The sequence below is a fragment of the Festucalex cinctus genome, chromosome 1 (genome assembly GCF_051991245.1).
Source record: "Festucalex cinctus isolate MCC-2025b chromosome 1, RoL_Fcin_1.0, whole genome shotgun sequence".
NCBI lineage: Eukaryota > Metazoa > Chordata > Actinopteri > Syngnathiformes > Syngnathidae > Festucalex > Festucalex cinctus.
In genome coordinates, this window is record NC_135411.1 from 25323537 (window position 1) to 25351022 (window position 27486).

The window sequence follows — 27486 nt, forward strand, 5'->3', positions numbered from 1 at the left end:
AAACCCCAATCCCTGTTTCAAACCCTAACCCAATTTTGAAACACTAATTTGGAACCCCAATATTAATTTATATGAAACTAGAACTTTTTGAAATGCAAACTCAAGTTTGAAACCTTACTTTGAAACCCTAACTATGGTTTAAAAACCTAATTCCATTTCAAAGCCCTAAAATAAAGCCTTAACAATAATTTGAAACTCTAATTTGAAGCTCCAATCAGTTTGAAGCCCTAACTCAAGCTTAAATCCATAATTTGAAACCTTAACCCTGATTTGAAACCCTAACTTGAAACCTTCACCCTGGTTTGAAACCCTAATCTGCCTTGTAAACCCTAAAATTAAACCCTAACTCAAACTTGAAATACTAGTTTGGAAATTTAACCCTAGTTTGAAACCCTAAACCGAGTGTGAAACACTCACCCTAATTTGAAACCCAAATCCATATTGAAACCCTAACTCCAATTTGAAACTCTAATTTGAAATCCTAAATATATTTTGACAAGCTTGTTTGAATCCTTCATTTGCAATCCTAACCTAAGTTTAACATCCTAACTTCAGACCCCAGGCCTTGAAACGCTAATCCTAGTTTGTACCTCTAAACCCAATTTCTTAACCTTAACTCCAGAGAAGACATCTTGTACCGCTCCCGCAGATAACCGCTGTTCCCGAACCACCAGACCAATCACAGAGGGACATTGTGTTTGGGGGCAGGATATGCAACTGTGACGAAACCAGGAAGCCAGCGCCGACGCAGGGGCTAACAAACCTAACCTAACCTAACATGGATGAATGGACGCTGCAATAAATTTTGTTCTCGCAGAATTACTCACCGTTAACTTGTTGAATGTTGAACAGCGAGAGGCGCTTCGTGCATTTCTATCTGGTAAGATGTTCGTGCTTTTCCCCGACATGAACGGAGATGACATTTTCACCCGTGGCCGTGATTGGTTAAAACAAACGTGTAGAATGTCGCATCGTCCAATCAGCTCGATTTATTGTACAGAATGTCCCGCCTTTTGCCGACGAAATTACTGTGGAGCGGTACGAGATGGATACGTAATATCCATCTGTCTCTAGCCAAGTTACAAATTTCTAAGACTCGCTTGAAAGCGTAACCCTCATTTGAAGCCCTAATTTGTAACCCCCATCCCCAGGTGTTACCTTGAGCTCGTAGTCGTCGCGCGTGTCGCTCTCGCTGCGCACGTCCTGCTTGAGGTCCATGTCGTCTTTGAAGGGCTGAGTGGAGGGAGAGAGGGAGACAGAGGGCAGAAACTAAACCGTCAAACGACAAAACACACAGACGGAGGGAGAGAAGGAGGGACAGACGTCGAGAAAGGAGGAAGACAGGGAGGAGAACAGAGTTGCAACTTTTATTCATTTAGCTCATTCAATTCTTGCTTGACTTACTGATGAAGAATTCGATCAAATGCGATTAGTTAAGCAAATGAGGGGTGAGTACCGATGCCAGGTATCGTCATCGGGCCGATACCTGGCCTTATTTCAAGGTGTCGGTTTTATGATCAGGAACTAGAAATTAGAAGAATAGAAAATTGGCATTAATTTCATGCAATTTTAAGGAAAAATGGTACAATGGGATATTTCGGTCTATCTTTAAAATGACCTGCCATTGGTTTCTGTTTTTTGTATCAAGAGGATCGGTCTTTTTAAAAAAGTGATATCAAACATCCCAATATTTTATATAATGCATTCTTTATTCAATTATTATTTAATTAGAAGTAAAAACTAAATAAGAATTTATTATTAAAAATAAAATGTTCACTTTTACACATATTTTGTCGTCTAATCTTTTTAAAATTCATTTCTCATGAATTAACTGATTTATTGTAAATACTACAAAATACAAGTATTCTTTAAATATTTAAATTTTGTATTTATAGTATTTTAATAATTTAATTGGCTATTATTGTTGACTGTATGCAATACAAAATAGTAGTAATATAAACTACTTTAATGCTTTTTAAAATACTGTTGAATAATTGACTAATGAATTGGGATTAAATGACAAATAACATAAGAAAATGGAGTACATATTACCAAGAAATGATTTTACACATTTGACATCTACGTATTCATTTAATTCTAATCAATCATACGAAAATTAATAATTTATACTCTACAAATGTTAGACTAACAAATACATGTATTGGTAAAATAATTATAAATTCTAAAATAATTAAAATTAAAAAATATATATTTTACGATTGGTAAAATGTATTTCCATTCTTCGTACTTCATCGACAAATGAGCTGGCTCATCTGTCTCTTTAAAAAAAAAAAAATCAATTTGACCAAAAAAACCCCCCAAAAAGCCCGAAGTTTGCCCAGGTGTGGCGTAGTCGTTTTCTCTACAATTTGTCAAGGTGCGCACATACTCACCGAGTACATGGCCTTGACCATGCGCGTGGCAGTGGAGACGGTGGCCGCTTCCTCCTCCAGGCTGTGCGTCTCCTTGTTGACCGTCTCCACTTTGATGTCGGCTTTGCCCAGCGTCACACCACGACGACCTGCAAGGTCATTTCCAGGCTCACAACGCCGCCACTTCAAGCTCCACGTTAAGGTTCGCCAAGTCGAGAGCCAAAATGCTATCAGTGATTGTCATTATCCGTTGAAACCCTAACACGACAAAATTTGTTAAGGTTCAAACTACAGTTTGGGTTTCAACAAACCCCAATTAGAAACCTTAACTTTAATTACTACTGTCCTAAAACCCTAATTATCAAGTAAAAATTACATTTGAACCCCTAAGCGTACTTTTAAACCCTAATTCGAAACACTGGCTGTAATTTTAATTCTAGTTTAAAACACTAACCAAATTCAAACACTTGACTGTCCAATTTGAAACCCTAACTTGTCACTCTAATTGGAAACACTAACTGTGAAACCCCAAATGGAAATCCTGACTTTGACAGCCTAATGTGAAACCCTGACTTGACACCATGATTGGAAACCCTGACTTGACATACTCAATTGAAACCCTTAATTGGCACCACAAATTTAATTTGAAACCTTATTTTTCCACCTTAGTTTCAAACCTCAATTTTAGACCCTAATTTGAAACCCAAACTTGAAACCCAAAGTTGGCGTCCTAACTGGAAACCCTCCTTGACATACACAATTGAAACCTAGCTTGACACCTATAATTGAAAACCTCATTTTTCCATCTCAGTTTGAAACCTCAATTTTACACCTTAATTTGAAACCCTGTTTTGAAAACCTAAATTGAAAGCCTGACTAGTTTGAAACCTTAATTTGACTGCCTAATTTTAAACCTTAATTTGTCATCTTAATTTGAAACTCCAACTTTACACCTTAATATGAAACCCTAACTTGACACCCTAATTTGAAGTGTTGATTAGTATTCAAACATCAACATTTGTTATTATTTTTCACACATTTCTCACCCTATCAACATCAAACTCTTCAATTCATTCCGGACACCAGTATTTTTTACATTCTCAACATTTCCACAATTTTTACTCGTCCCAAAATTGGATGCATTAAAAAAAAAAAAGTGCATCCATCAATTACGTTAACCCCCCCACTCTCTAACATTCAATTTTCTTCAATTTTAATTAATGGCACAGTATTGTGGCATCTAGAGACAATTTTTACAGAAATTGCATTCTTCGGTTGGATTTGACATTGTGTATATGGCACAGAAAATTCATCAATTCAAGGCTAACCTTGTCTTCCGCGTTTTTCTTTATCGGGCATATCAACAATTATTTGAATGCTGAGAGGTTGGCGTGTGGGCGTTTGGAGGCTGTTTGCCACATTTGTATGAATATTCATGAGTCTCATTTGAATAGAACGCCAAAGCGGACGGCATATGTCGCAGAAGCTGAGTGACGGACACGAGAAACTCACTGCTTTTGCGTTGGCGGTAGAGGAAGAAGGCGAGAGCCAGCAGCAGCATGAGCAGCAGGACGCACGAGCCCACCGTACCCCCGGCGATGATGCCCACCGGGACGATGTCTGAAAAGCAACAAAACAATGACATCCGAGTATCGAGTTTTGTACGAAGGTTACACTATGGGTCAAAAATATAGATGTTGCCTTAAGGTACCCTAGGTCAACACAAAAGCAGAATGGAAAAAGAGAAATTCAACACGTTTTGCACAAAGGTGTTAAAGTGTGTAATCGTGCACCTTAAGTAATGTGGAATCAGTCGATATATAACCCGGGAGGTGTGAATTTTTGAAGCTAGTTGAAATTTGAACAATGTAAATTGGAAGTATTATGTGGAAGTTGTTAGCGGCAAAAAAAAAAGTGTGGAGAATAAAAATCACAATAATGTGGGAATGCTGAATTGTGATTTAATTGTGATTTAATTTAATAAGATTAAAACAATAAATGAAGCAAAATTACGAGAAGATGAGTTTGCTGGAAGTCAAAAATTTGTTTTAAGAATCAAAATATAAAACGCTATCCGCCATTTTGGTTGTTCACTTTCGCCTCGAACGCTTTGAGGTCGGAACTGGGAAAAACCAACTCGGATATATCCGACTTCTGACCATCCTCGAATGCAGCATTATTATAGCATAGCAGAAATCAAAGGTGGAACACTTCTTTAAAAGCACTACTCATCAAATATTTGCGTCCAGCTGAAAGTGAAGATGAAACCGGCCGATAAGTAGGACACATTCAGCCGGACGTCTCATAGCGAGTCGAAGTTGGGGAGTGTCTCCAAGTTGCGTGTTACAGAGGCTCAAAATACCAGTCAAGTCACCAGCGACATTGTTCACACTGGAAATGTAATTTGTGGGCGGTCCCTAACCAGTCCTGGAAGGTAAACATCCAGATGACTTTTACTCTGCTAGGCTAAGCAACATGTCGTTTGCTAAACACGCTTTAGCCACTGACTTGGCTTGAGCCCACATTAGGAGAGGCAATGCCCCACCCCCACACAGAATGATCCCTGACGTGTTGAGCAATATTGCGATAGAAGACAGTGCCCATTACGTCAGCAAACTCCCTTTGCAATGACCGAAGGCGACTGTTGTTAAGGATAATGGCGTTCACCACGGTATGTTTTTATTTTGATACTTAATCGGTTTAAAAGAAAATTCAGGGGATAAGATGCCAGAGATATTTGCAATTTTATTCTTTATACACAATGCAGTTATAAGTCTTGTATCACTTTAATCAAAATGAGACATTTTTACTTTGGATTTGTTTTATTTTGGAAAGCAATCACCGAACCAGTAACAAATACAAAGTATGAAATAAACACCAATGACTGCTTCATAAACAGTAATCAGGGACAAAAATGCATTTGTAATACAATAACGCAAAATTAAAATGTATCTGATTAATCAATTGAATAATCGATAGATTCATTGATTCTAAAAATATTCAATACTGACCGCACCAAAATGAACATCAACCTAAACAAATAAATAATTCAAAAACAAAATTGCCTTTTGTTTCCATACCGGTCTCCTCCAAGGTGATGATCATGGTGCGGGGCCCGAACGAGTTCCAGGCGGTGCAGTTGTACGGCGAGTGGAAGTCCGACTCCATGACGTTGTTGATGGTCAGCGTGGACAGCACAGCTCCGCCCTGTGACGGCGGCTTGCTCTGCTCTACCGTGTAGCGCTCCATCAGCGTCCCTTTCTCCTTCTCCCACACGTTCTCCTTCCACGCCCACACCTACCACACACACGCACGCACGCGTCGTTGAAGGTTTATGGGCCTTGTCAACTCGCCATTAGGGATGTGGAGAAAATAAGAGCCAGATACGTGGTGAGGTGTCATTAAAATTGACTACCGACGTAATGGCTGGACTTGAAAAACGGATATAATTTGAGATAGGTTCTCAAAATGCGCACGTTGTAACTGAGTAATGTCGTATTAAAAAGGGGGTGAATCGGATCACGTGTAGTGATAAGTATTGTATCACAATGGAATCTTGAATGAATCACATTACGTCACAATTGATGTTAATCATATGGTATCTCATTATAATCAAATGGTATCGCATTATCACATCGATGTTGGAGTGAACTAGGGCTGGGTATTGCCGCCAACCTCACGATACGATACGTATCGCGATACAGGGGTCACGATACGATACGTATCGCGATACATATGTATCCTAATACTTGGTCATCAAGGCGATACGTATCCCGATATATTACATTAATTTACTTGCATTTTATAACAACAGTCATATGGGTACCTAAAGGATATGTTTGTTATGCTGACTGACAAAAATATTTTTGTTAGCAGCTTGTGGTTTACCACCAAGCGGCATGCCTGGTTTAAATGTGCACGCACTGCAGAACAAGGAGCAGTTTTCACAGACACACCGGGAAAATGTATTAATAGGCATGGGCCAAGATGAGCAAAAATATCAAAGTAAAATTACAGCTCTAAAATGTGCTTATTTGAAATATTTTGGGGAAATATTCATGTAACACATTCTATTTCATTTTTAAACAAAATATATGAAAATTGGTACATTAAGACACGTGCCATGTTAAGTTTATAAGTAAATAAATGTTGATATTCTTCCTCTGCTTTAATTTTTCTTAGCAAGACACAGTGTCCAATCACTGGTGAGCTTAACTTCAAAGACGCTGCTGGTTTTTATTTTTTAGGTACAATGTAAGCTGCAAAGGCAAATGTTAAGTGCCTATTTAAAGTTAACGAGCAATATCCATTCTGACCCCTGCGTATCAATACGTGTATTGTAATGAGACCCGCAACGATATATTGCCGTATCGATTTTTTGAGCACACCCCTGGAGTGAATTAGGAAGAGTGACTCACATTGTACAGCGTATGGATTGAATTGCTTGCTATCACATCACAATTGGAAGGAGTCATTGTAATCAAAGTGAATCGCATCAGAATCGGAGTTTGTGAACTCAAAATACCGCGAGAATTCAGCTTGCAGACCAAGGTTAATAAATCGTATGGTATTGCATCAAAATTTAAGTAAGTTGAATTGTATTTTAGCCTTTTTACAGCATAATCAGAATGAATTGTTATTGGAGTGTATTCTATTATAACTGGAACGCATCTCATCAAACCTGGAGGGACTTCACAAATAACATGAATAATGTCAAATTGCAATTAGAGTGAACCTATCATATTGTATCACATCATAATTGAAGTGCATTGCATCCTAATTTAAAGGGATGATTTACTTATTTAGCCACATTCAGCAGTAAAAATTAATATTTTGTCTAATGATAACATTATTTATTATGTAGACATAATATCTTTCAAAACGCATTTTCCCGCTTGCTGTCAACTGAACATCACGTGATCAGGGCTCAGGGACCAACCAATCAAGGGTCAGCTTGTGAACGTCACATGACCAAACCCAGAACACTGCTGATCACTTTAGATATAAGATCAACACAGTTTGGGAGAAACGATGGATTCTGCCCAACCTACCTTTTTTCTACTGCTGATTATAAAAGAACAGAAAATTAGAAGATTTTATATATATATATATATATATATATATATATATATATATATATATATATATATATATACTGATTTGCTATCGGAATTGGAGCATGTCATATTGTATCTTGAGGTAGAAAAGACATCATGTTACACATGAAGGCAGAGCCGTCATATTGATAGTTAGCAAAAGTAGCAAAAGCTGGTCACCCCTCAGCGCTTTCGTACTCGCCTTAGTGGGACTGCAACGGCTAAAATATAACTGAAATGTGATTAGCCACGCCTTACATTCGCGATAGTCGCTTCCACCTCATAAATTCCTGCAGATCTTCCCTCTTTATGGAGAATAATGTGCACACAGACGGATTTATTTAGGAATATCTCGTGGCGCACACACACACATGGCTCACACTCCATTTTTTATAAGTCCTTGTGTCTGTGCATTAAGCCGCGACTATAATGTCGTATCACATTATACGCTGGCGGCTCTACGGGGGTTCTGGAGCCTCCTAAAAGCTCTGATTTCTGTCATGTTGGCGCAGCAAAAATTGGATAATTGCCGCTGAGAGGAGCAGCTGAAACGCATTTTTTTTTTTTTTTAGGCGTTTGACAATGTTCTCACGCATGCAAACTTTGAAATGATCCATCACTTTGTGCTAGAGTGTAGTTCCATCAAGTTGTCTTTGTACAGAAAAAAATAGCACGTTTCTACAAAGAATACAACTCACGCTGCATTCAAGAGGTTGCGAACGCGACACTCAGGGAAAGAAAAAAAAACTTGATGCACAATAAATCGAGCCAGCGTGAAAGAGAGCAGTCGACTGTGTTCTTGTGTTCGTGCTGGTAATCTGCGCCGATTACTTTTCTTGTGGGTAAAAAGACATAAATGAGAGACAGATTCTGTGTGGATGGACTTACAATCTTGTCCGGTGGGGGAGTGCTGGCAATGTAGCACTTAATCTCGCCTCGCTCACCCCGGACGGCGTACTGGACCGGATCACTGGAGATTATGGGCGGGCCTGGCCGGAGCAAGACAGAACAGAAGTGGCAGTCTGATGAGGAGTAGGTAGTCTGATGGCTGGTCAAGATAAACGTGTAGGCAAGTATGGTGGTACCTCAGCTTACGAGTGACTCGACTTTTGAGATTTTCAAAAGCCTTTATTTTGGTGTTTTTATGTTTTGACTTAATTAAGTTTACTATCAAACTAACCATAACAAAGATAATTACACATTGTCTACATTAAAGATGGTTATCTTAATGCTAACACAATAGGAAACACCACAGACAGGCTAACAAAAGTAGCATCAATTTCAGCAGAGTTGCAGCAACACATGTAGACAGACAATAATAACGTTACTCACGTATTTGATATCCTCTGGGGGAAAAAAAATGGAACTATCAAATGATTCAATTTTTAAACAGATTAATCATAGCTTATAATTTTGATTAATCACGATCAATCACAATTAAAAAGGCTTTTTATCAACATTTTTCAAGGAATTCTCGCCAGCTTGCAATGGAGCGCTCCAGCAATTGACAACGATCGTGTCCAGTGTCACCTCAACTTGCAACTTGAGTTGTTAGACAACAAGTGAGAGCAGACAGTGGACACGATCGTCGTCCATTGCAAGCCGGCAAGATTTCCTTGTTCGCTGAGCTGCTCACTCGACCAATGACGGGCAGTTTGCAACGGTGCAGTACAACCCAAGACACGCTTAGGACCGCCCCCTCATTTGAATAACATTTCCACTTGTCCGTGCGGCACCAAAACTGCCAAAATTCAAAATAAATAAATGACTCAATAAATGACTAAATTAATAGATGTCTAAATAAATAAATAAATAGATGTCTAAATAAATGACTAAAAGTGAAAATAAAAATGGATTTATTTCCATTTATATTTATTTTTTTTTTTTAGATATAATTTTGGAATTATATTTTTTATATTCATTTTTATTTTCACTTTTAGACATTTATTTATTTATTTTGAATTTTGGCACTTTTAGTCCTCCATAGTCAAAGGCAGTGAATGAGTTAAATAGATGAGCAGATAAGGTAGGTGGGTCATTAGGTCAGACCGGCTGATGGGTTAATGGGTAGGTAGACAGGTAGAAGGAAAAAGTTGGTAGAGATCCACGGACTGGTAGATGGCGACTCACCGTTGACCGTGAGCGTCACTTCGGTCTCGCCCACGCCGATACGGGGCACGATGGCCTTGCACACGTACTGGCCGGCGTCCGCCTGGCTCACCGACTTCAAGTACAGCTGGTTGTTGTTACTAAGCACCTGCACACACAAACAGAGACGTAGACGAGCGTAGACGAGAGTAAACAGCGGAGTCTGCTTGGGAGGCGTATCGAGCTGAGCCAGACAGGGCGAGCGAGCAAGCGAGAGCAGCATATTTAATTCATAAAACATGTTGATTTACTCAGCAGGCTCCATTAGCTTTTTCTCCTGGAGCTTTCTCTTAAACTGTTGGGCATGAATTAAAGATTTAAGACACGGAGAGTCTTTCTACAAAGTGTCTACTTTACAACTAAGCAAACATTTATGAAGTCTGGCTTTTTTTTTTTTTTTTTTAAACACAGATCGAAGGCTTTCTGGAGAATTTCCCAGCGACATGGGTTTCTCCTCTGTGTTCATGTCCGACTGTTTACAGTGTCCCCTTTTTACTGTATACAGGAAAGTTTGGATTTAGTTGTGTGTCTCCTTTGTGCCACAAAATGCTGGATAGCAATGAGCTCTACTGGGAGAGAGCCATCCATCCATCCATCCGTCCGTCCGTCCGTCCATCTGTCCGTCCGTCCGTCCGTCCGTCCGTCCGTCCGTCCATCCATCCATCCATCCATCCATCCATCCATCCATCCAGCCATTTTCTCAACCGCTTACTCCTCACAAGGGTCACGGGGGTGCTGGAGCCTATCCCAGCTGGCTTCGGGCAGTAGGCAGGGTACACCCTGAACCGGTTGCCAGCCAATCACAACTGGGAGAGATGCAGTGTCATAAAGAGAACAAATAAGAGGCATAGAAAGTCCCCAACTAAACCAACAACATGTAAATAGGTAGTTAGGTGGACAGGCTAGGTGGCAGGTGAATGTCAAGGTATGTGGTCAGAAACCTGCCATTTATGAAAAAGTAGGAAGCTGCAAAAATCAGAAAGAAGTCAAGATGGCAAATTGGTTAGTGAAGTATGTAGGTCAGGACAGCAAAAGACAGAAGTGGGTCAGGATAGAAGTTCAATTCAAAAAATGATTTTATTATTTAATAAAAGAAATGAAAGGGGACAGAAAGAAGTGAAACTTGTATCTGCCCCTGATCAACACAAAACAAAACAAATAAATAAATGAAAAAATGATCAACACAAAATAAATAACAATAAGTAGTCATGGTGCTTTCAAGGCAAACAAAATGATTCAACAGCGTGACCTTGTGCTATATATATATTTTTCCAGCAATTGAGCTTTTATACATTTTTAAAAAAATATAAATGGACTGAGATGATTTAGTTTTATAATTCAGATTGTTCCACAAACACCTTTAGTTGAAATACATCGTTCTTTTTGTTTTGTTCTGTATTTAGGTTTGGAAAAAATATCTGTTCCTCTTAATTTGCACTCACTTTCCCTTTATCTGAAATTGATTTGCATATTTATTGGTAAGATTTCATGATGGGCTTTATACATTAAGGCGGTTAAACTGCATCAATTCAAAAAATAATAATTTTTTAGTTGTGTAAATATTGGATTAGTGTGATCTCTGTATCCACATCCGAAAACGACACGAACAGCACGTTTTTTGTCGTTTTCGGATGTGGATACAGAGATCACAAGGTCCAAGTTAACTTGCAGACACTTCAAGAGAATGGTAGGCACTACAACTAAGATCGCACCATGTTGGAGCCCTTTTTGGTCCAGGTGAGTGTAAGCGGGGGGTTTCCAGACCACTTGCAGTTCAGGGTGACGTCCGAGTTCACATCCACCGCGATGGGCCGCGGTTCAACCACCAGGATGGGTCCGACTGAAACACAGAGACAGAAGAAATCAGGTGTCAAGTCAGATAGATGTTTTTTTTGCTTAGCAGACGGGTTACGTGGCTCGGCACTCTTTCAAGGGCAAGAAGGTGAAGCTGAGCACCCGAAAATAGATTCACATGATTCACAATTGCAAACACACCATGTCGCAATAGTAAAGTTGCTTATACTCCATTTGTGTAGTTGTAGCACCCTCTGGTGGTTAGTTTATTAGTGTAGTTTAATTTGAATTAGGCATGTTTTGGCCTCTAGGGATATCACTCCCATAAATCAGTCATCCCAGCATATATATATATTTTTTAACATCCCTGCAATTTAAAAAAAAAAAAAAAAAAAAAAAGACTTTGCCCGCTTCAGGTGAACACAGCACTTTGAACTACATAGATAGACCATGATAGTTTGTGCCGCTGAGCCAAAAGGAGTACATGACAATGACATGACATAGGCAAATCTATTTTCTTTGTCACTGCTGTTATTATGTACAATAACACAATATTGTGCTTTTTTTCCACTATGAGGAAGTCAAACTTAAACATTTCTTGACAATATATTATATGTGACCTCACTAGTCTAAACATGACTTTCTGATTAATATTACATTTGTGGAGTAAGACTTATACAGCAAAATTGAGCCATTTTTATCCATCTCCCGGGGCAGCCATTTTGCCACTTGCTGTCGACCGAAGATGACATCACAGTTGCTCAGGCAACGACCAATCACAGATCACAGATGTCATTTTGCTATTTAACTCACATAGATTTTTACACAGTATTGGGAGCTTATTTTTTTTTATTTTTTTTTTTATTTATTTATTTATTTTTTTTACATTGCCAACCTCCCCACAATGCCATAATAATTCTTGTATCGTGAGGTTCATATTGTGATATTTACCGTATCATTTCATTTGGATATTGTTACATCCGAACTTACAATGTACATCCACCAGTATGCTGACGTTGGTGCTGCCCACCGCGTTGAACACCTGACAGGACACGGGTTCGGTGAAAAAGGAGTGGTCGGCTGTGGTGGCAAACACGCTCTCTCTGGCGCCTTCGAGCAAAACGCCGCCCTTCGCCCACCTGCCGGAGACCCAGTACATCATGCTTTGTCAATCAACTCTTCACAGCACAGCAGATGCCCCGTTCCAGTTTTCCGGACCTGTAGCCCATGATGGGCGGGTTGGCGGTGGCCTGGCAGGTGAAGGTGACCCTCTCGCCCTCCAGGACTGAGCGAGGCTCAATGGACAACGTCACTGTTGGCGGATCTTGAGACAGAAATATAGACAAGGTTTAGTAGTAGGAAGCAATATTAGTGCCAACAACTAACAACAAACAATGTAATGTGTTTTTTTAAATAGAAAACAAACAAACAAACCCATTAATATTCTACTTTAGAAAACTAGTAACTGTAAACAGTTTAGGCCTGTGGTTCTTAACCTGGGTTCGATTGAAACCCAGGGAATCGGCGAGTCAATCTCAGGGGTTTGTTGGAGGTCAAGACACACACCTCAGATGATTTGTGATGATTCGACCCGCTTAGCCATCAATTGACTGCAGGTGATCACGCTGCATTGCTTGGCCTATCTGTGCTACAGGGAATTTGGTGCGCTCAGTAGTCGACTTGTGGCTGTTGTGATGGTACGATGGTTCGTTTTTTAAAACGCATTTTTGTTTTTATTTTATTTTGGTAATATTGTTTTTTGAATTGTAGTTTTAGTTTTTCATTAGTTTTAGTTAACTAAAATAACCTTTAATGGCACCTGTTTTTCGATACCTTCCCTTCTTACTTTGACCATCTCCAAACATTTGTGTTTTTGTTTATTTTATTTGAATTAAGTCAAATGCCATTTTTAGCATATGTCGCGGGCCACTGAAAAATGGACGGTGGGCCGCAAATGGCCCCCGGGCTGTAGTTTGGACACCACTGTTGTATAGTTTATACAGTAGTTTGCTTGCGAGATGGGAGGAGCAAGATGGCCGCCCTGTGACTTCAACAGCTTGCACGGGCGTGTATGGGCTATCAGCTATTCGGTCAGATATTCAGGTCAGCGGTTTTGTGGTTGTAGCAAGAAAAGAAAAGAAAAATGGCCGACTGGCTGCTTGTCCCTCAAACGCTCATAAGTAGGGTCACCATTGTTGTATGACGGACGTCAGTGGCAGTTCAATCAGAACCTACGGTGTACGTTGAGCATGACATTGGCCCGCTTGCCCATGGGCACGGCCGGGTTGCTGGCCACGCAGGTGAAGTTGCTGTGGCTGTCCGTGTCCAGCGGCGCGATGGGGAGGTAGCTCCTGGTGGTCACCCTCTTCCGGTCTGGCAGCACCTCCTGTCAGCACGGAAACATTTCCTTATGTTCATTTCTCTTTTTTTGAGGTCTTATATGTTCGCATAAAATAGCAAGAGTGCGATACGCACGGGTGCGAGAAGATGTCAAAACATGTGCATTGGAGTGTGTGAGTCAGTGTTTGCTGCTGCGTGTGCATATGTGAGCCGGTGTGTTTGCGGCGGAGCTCTTAGGCATGATTTCACGTGTGGAGTCGAGTGTACGGGAGGGAGGGAAAGCGAGCGTGTGCGCGCCTGTGTGAGTGTGCGGAGGTGGGAGGAAGAAGGGCAAAGTGTTCACATAATGCAAATGGTGACATTTAAAAGGGTAGGTGCATCCCACTTGTTAACCGGATTAGGAAAACATGCATGTTATGAAAATATGTATAGTATGTCAGGTTCACCAAATTATCTTTCGGTATTCATCATGAAACCACATATAATATTAGGGCTGGGAATCTTTGACTGTCTCACGATTCGATTCGATTACGATCTTTGGGTCTACGATTCGATTCAGATTCGATTCTCGATTCAAACGATTTTCGATTCAAAATTATTTGATTTGACAAATGATTTCTGCTTGAAATTACAGATATACACAACATTGTCATGATGTACTCTAGTCTGCTTTGCAAGACAAAATGACAAAATTAAAGTGTCTTTTTTTTGTTTTTTGCTTTTGTTTAAACATTCATTAATTTTATATTGAAAGTGCCTTTTTCCACAAAAAACAGCTACAACTGCCTTTTCCCCTTCTTCTTCATTTCTAATTTAAATAAAATCGATTTTTGGATATTAATATCGATTCGATTTGATTGATAAATGAGAATCTCGATTCTTTTATAATCAATTTTTTGGCACACCCCTATACATTATGTTTATCGGTATATTATTGTGGAATACATTGTCTTCAGTGACTATGAAAATGTTTATGTCTCAAAAACATGGACAAAACAAAATCACACGTTTGTATGCCTTGTGTTCCAAAAAACAAATGTTAGGTTGAATTGAACAATTGTACGGAATCATATTATGAAAACATGCAAATATAACACATAAGTTAGAAATCTATGATTATGTTCACTGAAGCATATCAGAATTCAGAACACATATTCCAACCAACGTCACCTCAAAACTTCATATGGAAATAGGACGCCTTTGTTGTCCTGCTGTGACACTTTTTTGCATCACGGCAGTACAATTGATTCGCGTAGCTTTGCTGCTTGTCTACTCTAAGGTGTTGTTTCGACTGCGTTTTTTGCACAGGACTCTTCAGCTTGTGTCTGCTTTGGGGTAGATACTCGCTAATTCCTTCTCTTCTGTGCCAGAGGCAAAGAGCAAAAAAAAAAAAAAAATAAAATAAAAAATGAGCCAGCAAACAAGATGAAGTAGCTTTGCTGAGAATTTAAAGTGAACTTGTTCTGCTTTTGTAGCGGAATTTGCGGCGTAACCCCTCTTTAATCCAGCACTCGGCGTGTGAGATTAAGCGCGGATCTGCCGGAATCGTCTGTTTGTTCGTCTGTTTTTGTGCTACTTTCCGTAGAAGGGTTTAGATTTTATGTCTTTGTCCTGTCTGATTCACTTTTAACAAAATGTGTCATTCGCATGAAGGGACTGAGACAGTAATGTCAATCCAAATCTGACCTGCATTAGATCCAAATTAGGTATATACAGTATCTGTTTTATTCATCATGATTCACAGTGTTGTATACAGCAAAATCGCTAGTGTTAGATTAACACCAAGTAGTGTTAAATCTGACACGAGAAAAGTGTTATGTCTCCACACCAATGAGTGTAAATCTGACACTTTTCAGTGTTACTTTTTTTCCCTACACTTAACCAGTGTAACTCCATCACTGTACAGTGTTAAATCTACACTGGTATACACCAAGTAGTGTTGAAAGTACTCTACACCAGTGTCAGTCTTAAAAATGTAACTAACACTTCACTCTGGTAAAAACTACATCATTTATATAACGTTTTTCCTCCTTACTAGGCCCTCAAAGTGCTTTTGACTACTGATGACACAGGATCAGGAGCAACTTGTGGGGTCAGTTTGTTGCTCAAGGATACTTTGACATACACTGGCCTGGAATCGAACCCACGTTCTCAGGAGACGACTATTCTCCCGCTGATCCACGCCGCCCCAGTAACAACAACTACCGTATTTTTCGGATTATAAATCGCAGTTTTTTTTCATAGTTTGGCTGGGGGTGCGACTTATACTCTGGTGCGACTTATGTGTGAAATTAACACATTATTATATCATTTCACATGTTATTTTCACACTAAACCGCAAGAGTGCGCTCTAGGCCTGTGTTGATAAGTTCAACATTGCCGGTAGAAGAAGACGTCTACCTCCCGAGTTGGGGGAGTTGTTTAAAAGTGACACCGAGGATGAAGATTTCATTGGATTTAGTGATTTGGAGTGAAACAGATAGTTTGGTAAACTTGTTAGCATGTTCTTTATGCTAGAGTTATATGAATAACTTGTAGTGATGGGAACATAATTCACCCACGGAACGTTGGGACGAAGGGAGAGTTCCGGGTGGGAAGGTTTTGTTATGTGGAAAAGGGGAGTTAGCCTGTTAGCTTCTAGCTGAGTGGGGAGTTGCTGTTAAGACCTCAGAAGCTGATGTCAATAAAACGCCAGGCTTTGGCTCCGTGCTTCAACACTCCGCTTCCGACTCCCGTCACTGCTCGCTACAAACTCTTAATATGTTACGTCGTTACTGACATTACCGGGCATGTCAGTCATGTGACGTTAGTATACCGTACACTTATTCAGCCTGTTGTTCTCTCTTTTATTTTAATTTTAAATTGCCTTTCAAGATGACATGTATGTTTTTGGTGTTGGATTTTGCCAAATAAATTTCTTCCAAAAATGCAATTTATACTCCAGTGCGACTTATATATGTTTTTTCCTTCTTAATTATGCCTTTTTTGTCTGGTTCGATATATAATCCGGAGCGACGTATAATCCGAAAAATACGGTAGATATATTGCTATTGAAATGCGATGGCACGCTGGAAATTTGGAAAGTTTGTCTTTCACTGGAACTGAGGGTGCGGTCAATTTACCACTCAAGGTAGGGCTGGTTAGGTTACACTTAGCTTCCGCTCCAACACTTGAGGAAATTTACTCTGACAAAGTATTTATTTATTTTTTTTATCCTGACAAGTGTCAGAATAACACTGTTTACACCAGATTTCATCAATCACTGGAAGTCTAACACTGACAGATTTGCTGTCACTGACATAATTTTCAGCCAATGAGAGGAGACACAATGATTTGGACATGGTCCAATGGCGATGCAATGCAAAACAGAGGAGCGGTTGAAATCCAGTCATCTGAAAGTAATCTGCGCATCCTACAACAGTGCAGCTCTGTTAGCTGTCCAACACGACGTGCAAATTTAATACAACCTACCATTTCTGAGTTTGACTGAAATCTCGTTCAACCAATCAGAGGGTACAGAGCAAAATCGCTTGTGTTAGATTAACACTGAGTAGTGTTAAATCTGACACATTCCAAAGTGTTACTTTAACACTGACAGATTTGCTCTGTACGACACACAAACGGGACACGCTATGAAATCCAGTAAGCTGATGCTGAGCTGTGCATCCAACAACACTGCAACTCTACTTAGTTGTCCAACATGATGTGCCACAAATACGTCTTTGAATGTCATCTTCTTTTGTACCAACTTACATTGTGACAGTCTGATTGACATCTGTTGTATTTAATGAGAGGCTACACGTAACGAATCAAACAAGCTCTAAAATCCAATAATCAGAAATGGATTTATAAGCACCAACATTGCAGCTCTGCTTATCTTCCACATAGTCACGCGCCTAAATTAGCCTTGATGGTCTTGTGTAAGTGTGCAATGATGTGTGAGAGTCACCGTGGACTGGTGGGCGCCATCAGTGGGCAGCCCGTTCTTGAGCCACTGGATGTGCGCGGCCGGCTTGGCGCCGCGGGTGACGCAGGTGAGGTTGTGCGGCGTGCCCGCCATGAGCAGCAGCTCCGGGGTGCCCTCCAACACCGGGTCCTCGGGCGGGACTGGAGGATGGACACACAAACAGACTGTTACTCACCATTTTTATTCACGCATGTGTAAACATGGATGTGGTGGATGCCCCATTTTTCTAAATAACAGCTTGGATTTACAAACACATTTGGACGAGCGACAGTTTTAATAAGCGGTGTATCGAGCCTTCTTTCAATTCTCAAGCTCAATAAACCCCCCCCCCCCCCCCCCCCCTTTGTTAAAAATGGTCTTAATCATTTGATGCAAGTTTGCTTTAAGCTGCACTTTGTAACAATTTGCTCAAAAATATCTTTACAATAGCCTTTTTATTTGATAATCCATCCATCCATCCATTTTCTTGACCGCTTATTCCTCACAAGGGTCGCGGGGGGTGCTGGCGCCTATCTCAGCTGGCTCTGGGCAGTAGGCGGGGGACACCCTGGACTGGTTGCCAACCAATCGCAGGGCACACAGAGACGAACAACCATCCACACTCACAAGCACACCTAGGGACAATTCGGAGCGCCCAATTAACCTGCCATGCATGTCTTTGGAATGTGGGAGGAGACCGGAGTACCCGGAGAAGACTTTTTATTTGATAATTTATGACTGAAATATTTTTAAATTAGTAGACTAACATCTTAGCTGTTCATAATAGGAACTCCTGCAAGCCTCTGGCCAATAGTTTTCAGACTCGAATTTCCCGCTATTTCTGCAGATGTGACGTCGTGTGAATGTTTGTGTATGTGAAGAAAGGAAAATGTGGGCTCTGGGTGGAGTGAAACCGTCACTTGCCTTCAGTGCCGGTTTGTGTGTGTTCGCTTCCCCGCCTGGGAGACCCATGTTTGGTTGTGTGCGGGTTTGTGTGAGTGGGTGAACCCAAAAAAAAAAAAAAAAAAAAAAATAAAAAAAAGAAAGGAAAATGCAGTTTCATTTTTAGGCCACAGGTGGCAGTGGCAATTCAAAATTCTGTGTTCAACGTTCCAAAAAGTTTTCCTTATCCATTATCGCAGAAAGGTATTACCCGGGATTTACACCGGATGCGGTGCGGCTGCGGTGCGTTCCGGCGACGCAACCAATTAGATTCCATTCATTCGAATGGTGCAATTTACACCGCTTGCGTGTGCGTTGCGTGTCGACTGCGTCTCAGCTGCGGCGTGCCGTAGCCCTTCCGCAAGGATAGACCTATTTTCTATTTTTGCCGGATGCCGCATTGGTAGGCCTCCAGCAAAAATGGCAAGCTAGCACAAAACACATTGAGCGAGACAGGAAGACCGACGCAGTTTCTAAATACATTTCGGGTTACCTTTCAGAATAAAACACTCGCCAGCTCGTATTTCGCAAGCATGTCAGCAAAACGTCATGTGGGCGTAGCCGGGCCTGGAGTTAATGAGCGAGGTGCTCATTCACCGTTTAGATACCAGCACACATGGACGAGGAGAGGTTTATATTGGAGGTAGAAAGCCACAAAATAATAAAAGTCCACCTCTCTTTCTGCTTCTCTGTTGAGCACAGACTTTCTGTGTGTTTGTTGTTGTTTTTAATGCCACATGATCGCGTGCGGTCACGCGAGACACGGCGTGAAGTGGTCGGAGACGGAGCTGCCGGACCGCAGCTGTGCGCAGCCGGTGTGATTTGACGCGTCCGGAGCACATAGTCAAGACGCACCGCACCGTTGCACACGCAACCGGTGTAAATCCCGGGTTAGGATTATTGTGCAACTGCTGTATCGGAAATACATTGCAATCATGTGGGATGTCTATGATTCCTGGTCCCAAAACATCCATATTGTGGCGTTTTGTATCATATTTATACTTCTCACAATTCTTTCGTCAGCAACATAAATAGCACAATTCTTTTTGTACGTCAGGTTAAAACCTAGTTTCTTCAAAATAGCCATCCTTTTGCTGATTCCTGCTTTGCACACTCTTGGCATTCTCACCTCCGGGAACTCCTTCAATAGTGTTGGAAAACCATTTCAGGTGACAACTCTTGAAGGTGATCGAGGGAATGCCAAGTGTGCAAAAAATAAAAAATAATAATAATAATCACAGCACAGAGTGACTATTTTTGGAATAAACTAGAACATATAACATATATATATATTTTTAAGTACGTAACATCAAGTGTTCATTCATAGTTTTGATGCCTTCAGAGAGAATCTACAATGTAAATAGTCATGAACATAAAGAAAATGCATTGCATGACAAGATGTGTATTTTGGCCTGTACTGCACAACAAGATATAAAGCCCAGAAAATGTCAAATTGTGGCAATGCTAAAGCATTCCCACATATGTTATTGCGATTTTTGTTCTCCACACTTTTTTGCCACGTAACAAGTCCCACATAATATTTCCAATTTACACTGTTTACATTTCAACTAGCTTAAAAAATTCACACCTCCCGGGGTATATATAGTCTGATTACTTACGGTATTTGCACAATTTAACATTTAATATAAATTTTTTCCCATTCATTTTCAATGGGACAGACATTGAACTTTTTCACTTTCCACGCCCACTTCTATACATATAAAGTAGCATCATTACCAGGCGTCTGATACTGCTTGGTGGCATGCACAGTTGGTAAAGTGCATTGTACAGTAACCAGGAGGTTATAATTTCTTAATTTATCTTTCATTTTACTTCAAAAGCATTCCACATGCATTCAAATCTTAGCATTCAACTATAAGTATTCAGCTTTCGACATTCCCCCGCAATTTCTCCAGAAATTGCACTTAGTCGAGTATTCAGATATAATTTATACAGCAAAAAAAAAATACAACATACACAAAAAAGTAACTACATAGATGCACTGTTTTATTTAAGTCTTAACTAAAGCTAAAGATGCTAAATACGAAATAATAATTGAAACACATTGTATTATATTATGAATATACAGGGCCGGTGCCGGTGCCGGTTCTCGGCTGTGACTTACTGAGGACGTTGAGCTTGGCCCTCCGGGATCGTAGGGCGGCCTCGGTGGCCTGGCACTCGTATAGCGAGTCGTCGGACAGTTCGGCGCGCGAGATCTCCAGGTTGTACTGGCCCGTGTCCAGAGCCCGCAGCACACGGTACCGGGGCCACGCTGGGGGAAACAAAAAACACACCACAAAAACTGTGAGACAGGAGTGCAACATTAGCCAAGGTTACTTTTTAATCAAACTGTAAAAAAATTGTATGTTTGTGATCACGAGGAGGCTTTTAGTAAGCCCACAAAACATCAAGCATACTCGCTAAAAATATGTTACTTTTATATTTAATCAGGTCAGGGATTTCCAAACTGTGTTATGTACACCCCAGGGGCAGCACCAGATTAAAAGTCTAGTATAAAATGGCAAATTCACAGGGAAACTGTTGAAACGAAGTTGCTTTTGGGACACAAAGTTGCTTTTGATTGTATCAGATGCTGATTTTTTTTGTTTTTGTTTTTATGTGTATGTTGGCTAAGAAGCGGTGTACCAGTTCTTGTATGGCTTAAAAGCAAATAAATGAAAGCTTGAAACAATATATTGCCCAGCAATTAAAGCAGCAAGCAGGGTTCTCGCACCCACATTTTCATGGCGAATCCTAGAAACGATCAAACTTTTAGGCCACGCTGTGGACAAAAAAGTAGGGATGGTATTGGGCTGATATGACCTTATTTTAAGGAGGCTGACGATAGCAGCCAATGATACCAGTCCAAAATAAAATCTGAGATCAGCTAAGTCCTCCTTGCCAGTAGTTGGCGCTATGCTGCAGGGTTTTGACACATCAGTGAATCATCATCTGCGTCAGAATGGTCTTTGCTCACAATCCTTGTGTTAAATATTTTTTTTCAAATATGAAAAGTATTACAGATACTCAAGAGTCAACACTAAATAGGCTATTACTAGCATTGGAAAAGCTTTGCAATTTGGTCACCCATTTGTCAATTACACCTGCTTCTGATTGTTGCTCATTTGGGAAGAATCCCCTGGTCGGTGTTTGTCAAAATAATGTTCCACAGGGTAAGACAGTACAAAATGATGAGTGACTTCAAACCAAACTGCCAATTTTAGGAATGGGCGCATCCTGTTATTATAGACATGTCTGTCCTATTTTGTGTTGATTGGTGAAACTGGTGTCAAGGACCGATTTTTCCTAACTGTCCAGAAGCTCAGACTGAGTGCGTAATAGCCACTTCAAAGCAAAATGTCTGACGTTCCATACAATTTTAGGGATGCGTCTTTGAGACTTTTATGTGCGTTCTTGTAGACATGTCAGCCCAATTTTGTGTTGCTTAGTGAAACTGGTGTCTGGGGCTGACTTTTTTTCCCCTAACTTTCCAGGCAGTGCTGCTGAGTGTGAAATAACTGCTTCAAAACTAAATGGCCTACTTCCTGTTAAATTTCAGGCACAGGTCGCTGAGACTTTTTGTTGAGTTCCATTATGATAGGCTAGGTAGGTAGCTAGGTAGGCAGGCCCAGTGAGTGATAAGCGGTACAGATGGATGGATGGATGGATGGATGGATGGATGGATGGATGGATGGATGGATGGATGGAAGGAAGGAAGGAATTGGAGGCTTTTTTTTGCTGACATTCCAGGGGTAATAATTGAGGACAAAATAGCTGCTTTAGACCAAAATGACTGACCTAAATTTGGTGCATGGATTGTACAGACTTTTCGTGCACGTCCTGTTATGACAGACATGTCCACCTAATTTCCAGTTGATTGGTAAAACTGGCTGGTTTTGTTCCCATTACAGGGGGCTTTCCTGTGGGTTGCTTATGTTGGGGATTGTTTTATTCCCCCCAAAAAAGTGTTTATATGTTTTTTATGCTTTTTTTTTTTTTTAATGCATTGATGCAGCCTCTAACCTGAAGAGGTCACTTAAAGCAAGGGTAGTTACTACAAAGAACAGCCAACAGGTGGCAGCAGAGTATAAGAGATCAACCATTGGTCATGTTGCAACAAGCTCTTTTCCCCAGTGTTTTCAACAGGTTTGTGAATAATGAGGAAACTTTAGCTATATTCTAATGCTAATTGCTTCAAAATAGAAACAGATACAAATGTACTTTTTTTTCCTGATCAAAGAAGAGACTCTTTCTTTTGGTAGTTCCATGTTTTTATAGCATTCTGTGGGCCTTGCAAAATCAGTCAAAATCCAGTAAAACAGTCGGGAGCGAAGGTGGTTGCTTCAGTGAAAATGGTTGGGAGTGAATGAGTTAAGAATGAGACTCCCCCGGTAGGAGGCGCTGTTTGACATGTCCTAGTGGGCATCATATCATGGATTCAGATGGCGGAGGCAGGCAAGCAGGTGGTTGCAGCAAGTGAGGGGGAAAAAAGCGGGGGTGAGGTGGAATTCGAGGGGGGGCAATGTTGGACAAAAGTATTAGAGGAGATTACATCATCCACTCGGGCACCTCGCAGCATAGCAACCAGAGAGGTGACGGCACCCGGGGTAGACGAGAGCGAGTGAGAGAAGGTGGAGGATGAGGAATGGGGGGAAGGGTTGGCCGCCAGGTGGAGAACACGTGACAGAAATGATGACAACGTGCGAACACTCAAACACACAGAGGGATGGGAATCGACCAAAAACAGCCATTACACGATAATGGATATACTGTACTGTATAGTGTGACAGATGATATCTATGTACCTGATGAAGGGAAAACTTCAGAATTGCATGTATATAACACTGACAATACGCTGATAATTATTCAGGTTGTTCGACACAGTAGCATGGGAAAAAAAAAAAAAAACAGCGATTCCACAATAATCTGGAAGAAATACATTTAGGCTACAATACACCACAACATCAATATTATCTCTGAACCTGATTTGACTAATGGGAATCAGAATAACTCGCTTTATGATCTTTTGCCATCTATATGAATAGTATCATGATCAGATAATCAATATACTGTATCGGGGGGAAAACATATAATATATCATATCTATACCGTTTGCTAAGGGAAAAAGTATAAATGTTCATGAAATGCATGCAATGGCGACTTTTATAGCTACATCACGATAACTTTATTTGCTGATAAAGTTGGATTATATGATTATTATTATTTATTATTATTATTTATATTATATTATAAAACATGGATAATACCTTACTTTAGAATGTATCATTCAAGATAGGTGCTATCACGATATTAACATTTGGCTTTAATATTTAATATTTTGGCCTACAGTAATAATTCTGCAATATTTTTCAATGATGCAGGCAGCATCATTATATGCAGTATCATGTTTTTAAGTATAACGTATGATAACTAGTGTTGTTCCGATACCGTTTTTTGGCTCCCGATACTGATACCGATACCCAGCTTTGCAGTATCGGCCGATACCATACCGATACTTTTTTTTCCCTCAACATGAAAAAGCTGTCCTGCCATTGGTTCAGAGCATTCAAGGGCCAATAGGATATCTTAGATCAGCATGCAGTGAACATGTCACATACCAGTGAATGTCGTGCACCAGCCAAGACACAAGATGCTGCATCCAAAATCCTATATTAGCGTTGGAATGAATGGTATCGGCATGTTACTCGTGAGTAGTCACCGATACCGATACCACTGTTTTAATGCAGTGTCGGTACCTCTACCGATACCAGTATCGGTATCGGAACAACACTAATGATAACATCACAATATTGATATTTTGTTGCAGAGTAACTCAAAATTGTGATCATGTGAGATAACTACATGTTTTGTCTTTAAAACAGCATAAAAACTGTTTAAAGAAAGGCCCAGCTAGCTTAATGCTAACGTGAATTAGCATCTAAGCAATAGTTTTATTTTTTATTTTTTTTTATTTATTTTATTTTATTTTTTTTTTTTTTTTTTTTCTTTTTTTTTCTCGAAGAGCTCAGAATTGTTCATTCGGTAGTCTTACCGATTCAACGTCTTGTCATCATTGCTCTTTTTTTTTTTTTTTTTTTTTTTTTTTTTTTTTTGTGTGTGTGTATGTGTGCGTGCGTTTGCGTGCGTTTGCGTGCGTGCGTTTGCGTGCGTGCGTGCGTTTGCGTGTGTGCGTTTGCGTGTGTGCGTTTGCGTGCGTGCGTGTGCGTGCGTGCAAATACGTATAAATTTATACTCATTCATTCACCTAAAACCTTATAAATATCCCATTACCCTTCGCCTTAACCAGGTACTTCAGAATCTTGCCAGAGTCGTGAGATTTAAATGGTCAGGAGACCAGAGAAAAGGTCAGAAAAAAAAAGAAATAAAGAGAAAAGAAAGGTAAATCAAAGTGACATCCAGCACCGACCAAACACTTCCTGCCTTCCCCATGATTACAAAATCAAAGTCTTACGCCAACCCCGGAAGCCTCTAAATTCCAGCAAATTTAGCGAGATCTCAAGAGCCCAGAGGAAAAACTAAAGAGAGGAAGGAGGGAAGGATCGATAAGGCAGAGTGAGATCAATAGAAGCCAGTACATCCAATCCATCAAAGTGAAGTCCAGCACCAACAAGACCCCTCCTGCGTGGTTACAAAACCGGAGTCTTATGCCAACCCCAGAAACCTCATACTTCTAATAAATTAAGATCTCAAGTGACCAGAGGAAAAACTAAAGAGAGGAAGGAGGGAAGGATAGATAAAGCAAAGTGAGAACCACAGACACCAGCACCAACTGATTCAAGGGGCTGTGGGAGGGAGAGGGTACTTCTGTTGAGTTTCAGTAGATGCTGGTGCGACGGATCTGGCATGCATAAGGACCACCACCAAAGAAAGAAGCCGTCAACCGCGGTCCAGCAAAGCGAGCACCCCCCCCCCCCCCCCCCCCCCCCCGGAATCCCCAGGCCGCGGCAGCACCAAGGCCACCCCCAAGCCACCCGAGCGGACACCGGTCGGCGAGCCGACCCAGACACCCGGAACACCCCCGCCCCAGCCCCGGCCCACACCCCCGAGCCCAAGGCCGCAGAACGAGGCCCAGCGGGCCCCCACAGCGCCCCACCGGTCCCCAGCCCCCATCCCCCCACGACCCCCCCGCACCCCACCCAAACCCGCCATCCACCACGACCCAGGCCCCACCACCCCCGACCCCCAAACCCCCGAACACACCCCGACCCCCAGCACCCAACCCCCCACCCACCCATACCTCCACCCCCCCCCCAAACAAGCCGCCCCCCCCCCGACGGCCGCCACCCCCCCCCCGCGAACCCGGCCCCCCGCGAGAACCCCCCACCCCCCCCCGGAAACCGGCACCGGGCAGCAGCGCAGAGAGGGAAGATGTGCCCACCCCACCTCCAGCCGCGCGAGATTTGCACAGCGGCGGGAGGGGGGAAGCAGAGGAGGAAGCACCAGGGGAGAAGGCGGGACACCAGAACACCGAGCCCGGTGGGGAGAGGCCCCGGTCGTCACGCCAGAGTACAAGTGACACCTAACCCTGTTACTGAGTCCGCCAGCTCGCCGACTGGCGAGCTCTACCCTTACACCGTGAATGTGGCCCCACCCAGTGTATATACAAGTGTGTGCGTGTGGTGCATTAAAATTGGGAGCAGGTGAGTCGGAGCAGAGGGAAAAAATTTCCCCTACTCCGACACACCCGTATCCCCCCCCAAAAAATGAATATGTATATGTGTGGTGCATTAAAAAAGGGAATGGAGGGACAAAGTGGTGGGGCAGGGACACAAATGGGGGGGACCACAGCGCTGCCAGGCACTGCAGTCCATCCCCTCTGATGGCTCCCCGCCCCAACTCACCCCTCCCCTTGGACGTGAGGTGCATTAAAATTGGAGGGGAGTTGAAGGGTGAAGACGGTGTTTCCACCCTTCCCCACCCCACCAAGAAATGTGTTGTGTGCCCTATGTGTATATTTACAAAGTGTATAGTGCAAGCTATTGAAGTGAGTAAGAGGAGCGACCAGCGGGGCCTCACCCAACCCGGCGGGTGTAGGTGGCACGCCCGCCCCCCAGCACCCCCACCCCCTGCCGCCCCCCACCTCATCCACCCGGCACCACAATGGGCGGACAGCCAGCGCAGCAGGGCTACCGGACAGCCCACCGGCCACCGGAGCCCGCCCGGGGCGCCAGGAGTTATACCGGAGTGGGGCAGGCCCCAAACCCTCGCCCGGCCCCCGGAGCCCGACGCCCGGGCCGGGGAGGGAGCCCCAGGCCCAGGGAGAGGGAGGGGGAGGGGCCGCAGGGCAGACAGGGAAGGGGGGGGGGGGGGGGGGCGGGGGAAGCGGGGAGAAGACGACAAGAAGGCGAAAGGGCGGCTGCAGGGCAGGAGGCGGGGGGGGAGAGGAGGAGGGAGGGCGACAAGGGAAAAGGGACCGGGAGGCAGAGGAGGATGGGCGGGAGGAGGCGAGGAGGGAGAGGCGACGGGGGGGAGGAAGGGGGAGGGGAGAGGGAACCACGGGGCACACCGGAGGCCCACCCACCCCGAACCGCGCCGCCGGGCACGGAGCAGCGGACCGCGCCGGGACGGCACCGCCCCGGGCACCAGGGGAAGCACCCCAACACCGCACCCCACAGGGGGCCCAGGGAGCGGCCAAGACGCAACCGCCACCGAGCAGACAACGGGGGGGGGGGGGGGCAGAACCACCCCCGCCCGACCACAGGGGACGGCATCAAGAAAATTGACTAATTAGCATGCAGTAACACCAAGTGTTGATGCTTAGTGCCCACTAGAAATAGATCTTAAGGAGTTATTGAGTATAGTGTCGTATAGTGTGGTATGCTCG

The 27486-nt window shown here is 42.3% G+C and overlaps 1 protein-coding gene across 4 annotated transcripts in view; it reads right to left on the bottom strand.

Annotated features, from left to right (window-relative positions):
- kirrel1b (kirre like nephrin family adhesion molecule 1b) overlaps positions 1–27486 on the bottom strand; it is a 92293-nt gene that overhangs the window by 6152 nt on the left and 58655 nt on the right. For 3 of the 4 annotated variants that reach the window (XM_077525533.1, XM_077525541.1, XM_077525522.1), the window contains exons 3-14: positions 20764–20913; positions 17700–17857; positions 13646–13796; positions 12629–12734; positions 12401–12549; positions 11329–11456; positions 9599–9725; positions 8357–8457; positions 5453–5669; positions 3885–3992; positions 2394–2521; positions 1159–1269 (exon numbers count right to left, since the gene is read on the bottom strand). In XM_077525533.1, coding sequence (XP_077381659.1) covers positions 1159–1269; positions 2394–2521; positions 3885–3992; positions 5453–5669; positions 8357–8457; positions 9599–9725; positions 11329–11456; positions 12401–12549; positions 12629–12734; positions 13646–13796; positions 17700–17857; positions 20764–20913 — 1634 coding nt within the window. The remainder of the gene's footprint in view (positions 1–1158; positions 1270–2393; positions 2522–3884; positions 3993–5452; positions 5670–8356; positions 8458–9598; positions 9726–11328; positions 11457–12400; positions 12550–12628; positions 12735–13645; positions 13797–17699; positions 17858–20763; positions 20914–27486) is intronic. The other variant, XM_077525549.1, reaches the window with a different exon arrangement.